The sequence below is a fragment of the Myotis davidii genome, unplaced genomic scaffold, assembly GCF_000327345.1.
Source record: "Myotis davidii unplaced genomic scaffold, ASM32734v1 scaffold64, whole genome shotgun sequence".
NCBI lineage: Eukaryota > Metazoa > Chordata > Mammalia > Chiroptera > Vespertilionidae > Myotis > Myotis davidii.
In genome coordinates, this window is record NW_006296226.1 from 3,210,484 (window position 1) to 3,214,584 (window position 4,101).

At 42.9% G+C, this 4,101-nt stretch overlaps 1 protein-coding gene across 1 annotated transcript in view; it reads right to left on the reverse strand.

Moving 5' to 3' along the window:
• The window catches only part of SVEP1 (sushi, von Willebrand factor type A, EGF and pentraxin domain containing 1), a 153,843-nt gene that overhangs the window by 122,308 nt on the left and 27,434 nt on the right, over positions 1–4,101 (reverse strand). The window contains exons 3-4 of the mRNA XM_006771225.2: positions 3,416–3,671; positions 1,208–1,384 (exon numbers count right to left, since the gene is read on the reverse strand). Coding sequence (XP_006771288.1) covers positions 1,208–1,384; positions 3,416–3,671 — 433 coding nt within the window. The remainder of the gene's footprint in view (positions 1–1,207; positions 1,385–3,415; positions 3,672–4,101) is intronic.

Below are 4,101 nucleotides of genomic sequence, written 5' to 3' on the forward strand. Positions count from 1 at the left end.
GGGGTAGAGTGGAGGATGGTGGACCCAGGAAGGATGCATCTGCCAGCTGGGATCAGGCCCAGGGAAGGGAGGGGAAATTGAGGGAGGAGGAAGAGGGGCAGCAAGATTAATGCGAGGAAAAGAAGAGCACAAGAGGAAACGGCCTACGAGGAGAAGAAGAAAGAGAAAGCCAGGTCAGGTGGAGAAGGGAGGGCCACGCTTCTGTGCGGCAGAAGGCCTACCTTCCAAATGTCAGAGCAATGTCCACATGGCCAAGCAATGACAGACCACGTGGTATAGTATAAAGTAAACCTACTGTGTTCCTGGTGCATGTTAATTTCCACGGAAATACACTTTTCCCAAACATCAAATCATGGAAGAGCTGAAACTTATTAAAAAATCATGTTGCTTTTTAGGTAAAAAAAAAAAAAAAGAACAAACAAAATGCTATCATAGAAAAACTATATACTACTTCTAAATACCAGATATTTCCTAAAATATAATGAAGGACACAGGAATCCTACATTGCTCTTCTTGCCTTTCTGAGAAAATATTTAAAATATCAAGAGCCTCTGGTAAAGAAAGCTAGAGGAGGTAAAATTACAAATATCAATGAAGTGAATTCCATGTTGGAGTGACAGCACTTTTAGAGCTTTCCGAAATCCCTTTACGGAGGCTTGAGAAGAGCTAAAGTACCATCAAGTGAATGTTACACTTTTCTGTGACAATCCCACGAGTTCATGGGGCCTGCGGACAAGAATCCCACTGGCTTCCATCTCATACAGAGACTGAGGCGTATTTTGGTTTATGTGCTTTGAGGACAGTTTTGGCTGTTGGCTGATTACAAACAAGGCACCCCACATCCTCCCTTCCCAGTTCTGAACCTGGGCTTCAAGGGGCTTTGCAAGCTTCCATTCTTCCCCTTGGAATTCTGCCACCACATGGACACACCAGGCTGGTGTGATGGAGTCTGAAGGGCCACCTAAAGGACCACCTAGTGGTCCTACACAATCCCATTTTAGACCAGACTCCAGCCAGCTAAGAGAACCAGCTAAGATCAGCCACACAGCCTACCCAACTCACAGCTCATCACATGCATGAGTTGACACGCCGAGACCGAAAGGGCTGCCCAGCTAACTCATGAGCAGTAAGTCTGAAACCTTTGAGTTTGGGGATCATTGTTTACGTGGCAACAGAGAACAGAGTTAGACACAAACTGGAGACTCACCTGTGCACTCATACTGCAGGCCTTCCCCGTAATATCCCTTTTCACAGACGCATTCAAATTGACCTGTGTGTGTCCCACATTTGCAGCTAGCCATTCGGTCACAGCAGTCTCTGCCGGCTTCACACAGATGTGAGCAATGAGACATATCCTCTTGAATGAAACTCCCAGAAGGCAGATCTACCCATGATAGAGGGAAATAAAAAAAAATGAATTAACGGTTGAATGCTACAGCTCTAGTTAGATGTAAGTGCAAGCTGGAGAAAATATCTTTTCATATCTGTCAAATTCCCAACTGTTCCCCACTCCCACCCAAATATGAAATTGTGTTACTTGCACTACCACAGACTGGGGATTTGTTTCGGCCAGTTATTTCGGTCCGGGACCTCATCACAAGTTCTGGAGGCCACATGGGGTCAGGCAGATATTAAGTACTTCAGGGAGGAATCTCCAGATGCGGCAGGAAGTAAAGCAGTCGGTCCACCCAGCAGTGCTCCGCTGCTTCAGTATTTCCAAAATCCTTGTCCAAATACATGAACTACAACCCTGACCGCTGAGGGTGTTGCTGTGAGCTACTAACTAAAGGATTAATTCCACCACTTGTATAATCACTGGATTAAAGATTTAAATAACGGTACCACAACAAGTTAAATAATAGAAGCAGGATCTGGTTTGCCTCTCAACTTTAAGTAAATCATTAAGTTTTATGTAAAAGAGACATGAAGAAAAACCCCAGTTACTGAACTGCCATGTGCTGAACAGTATCCTTGATGAAATTTTAAATAGTTCATGCAATCCTCCTGATAAAATTCTGTTAAATATTACAGTATTTTAAAAATAGAGGAAACTGAAACTCATAGATGTTAGATAAATTGCTTAAGGTAATAATAAAGGATAGTTATTGAGGGCTTAGTATCATAGGCGCTCAGTATCATTAAAAATAATTTCGTATGTATGAACCCATTTAACTTTTGAAGCAATCCGATGTAGTAGGTACTATTCTCATTCCCTAGTTTATAACAAGAAACTTAGGGAGTTCAGAAGTGAAATAATTTGCCAAGAGCCACTCAGCTAGTGGATGGCTAAGTGGAATTTTTTGCTGTGTCCACAGCTAGCCTGAGGTCTTGCCCTGGACTCGTCCCTTGGAATGACAGTGGGGCTGATCTGCTTATTATAAACATCCCTAATTGCTTAAAATCTCATGTTGCTGTGATGTGCCCATCAAAACGAATCTTTCACACGGATACCTGCCAGGATCATACTTATCTGCCACATGGCTTCGGTCCGAGGCCAGATCTCCTGTCATTTCCTCAGAGTCCACACTTTCTCTGTTGCTCACCAAGACCCATGCCCATGTTTTGCCTGGAGGTTCATCTAACTTAAACCATACAACTAATCATCTTTATAAATGTGTACAAAGAGTTCTAATGAGTGGATTTACTGATCTTATTTTCTGCTGGGGCAATGGTCTTCAGCTTTCACATAGTTCATGCATCTTCAAACTGTCAGATCAAGAAGTATGCATTAAGCATTTACTGCCCCAATATCTTCATGTGTATTTCTGGAAACATTCTGGTGAGATTCACTAGGCATATCTCTGAATGTTTACTTCATCTCTCCGGGTAACTGTAAATGAGATCTAAGTCAAGGCTTCCCACTCTGTGTGTGGCCTCGACACACACCTAAATGCATTCCATTGATTCTAATGGTTCCTGGTGGGAGCATATGGATATTTTAGTGAAAATATATCACAGCTGTTAAAAAACAAAACAGATACTGTTGTTGCAAGGTCAGAGTGCCATCTCTGTGTATGAAGTTCAACACATCTCATAACACACCAAGGACACCTGGGCATCATGCTTGGCGAGGACTTCATAGGGTTTGATATTACTCTCTAGTGCAGTGATGGCGAACCGATGACACGTGTGTCAGAGGTGACACGCGAGCTCACTTTTTTGGTTGATTTTTCTTTGTTAAATGCATTTAAATATATAAAATAAATATCAAAAATATAAATCTTTGTTTTACTATGGTTGCAAATATCGAAAAATTTCTACATGTGACACGGCACCAGAGTTAAGTTAGGGTTTTCAAAATGCTGACACGCCGAGCTCAAAAGGTTCGCCATCACTGCTCTAGTGGGTTTCAAGCTGTAAGAGATAAAGAAACCCCGTTTAAATGCATCATCCTATGCCACTAGGTTTCCATTACCTTCGTGCAATGCCCGGCGAGCTAAAGCCTCAAATTCTTCAAAACTGTGGAGCAGGTAGCAGTGCTCCTCCTTTGGGGGAGAAGCCATGTCATTCAGCTCTCGAATGTTCCCTTGCCATATGCCAAAAGTGAAGATCTCCACTCCAAAATCTCGCAGCATTGCTGCAACTGGCCTAGGATCTCCCCCATTGGAATAGCCGTCAGTGATGAGAAATATAACTTTTGTCGCATTTTCTCTAGAATGATGAAGAATTTGCTGTAATGAAACAGAGAAAGTTAGCATGTGTTTGTAGTGTATTGACCTACTAACTGTGTGCCTTCTTATGTAAAATAGTGTTTGAGTCCAGCTGGCACGGCTCAGTGTTGAGCGCTGACCTATGACCCAGGAGGTCATGGTTCGATTCTGGTCAGGACACATGCCTGGGTTGCAGGCACGATCCCCACTAGGGGGTGTGCAGAAGGCAGCCAATCAATGATTCTCTCTCATCATTATGTTTCTATCTTGCTCTCCCTCTCTTTTCCTCTCTGAAATCAATAAAAAATATATTAAAAAAAAATAAACTGGCCAGGTTCAGTTCAGCTCCTTGTTTTTTCACTGTAAGCCAGGTACCTCATCTGATCCTCCAGGGGTATATTCTATTGTAGCAGGTCAGACCCAGTCTGGTGTGGCATGAGTCAGGGAAGGG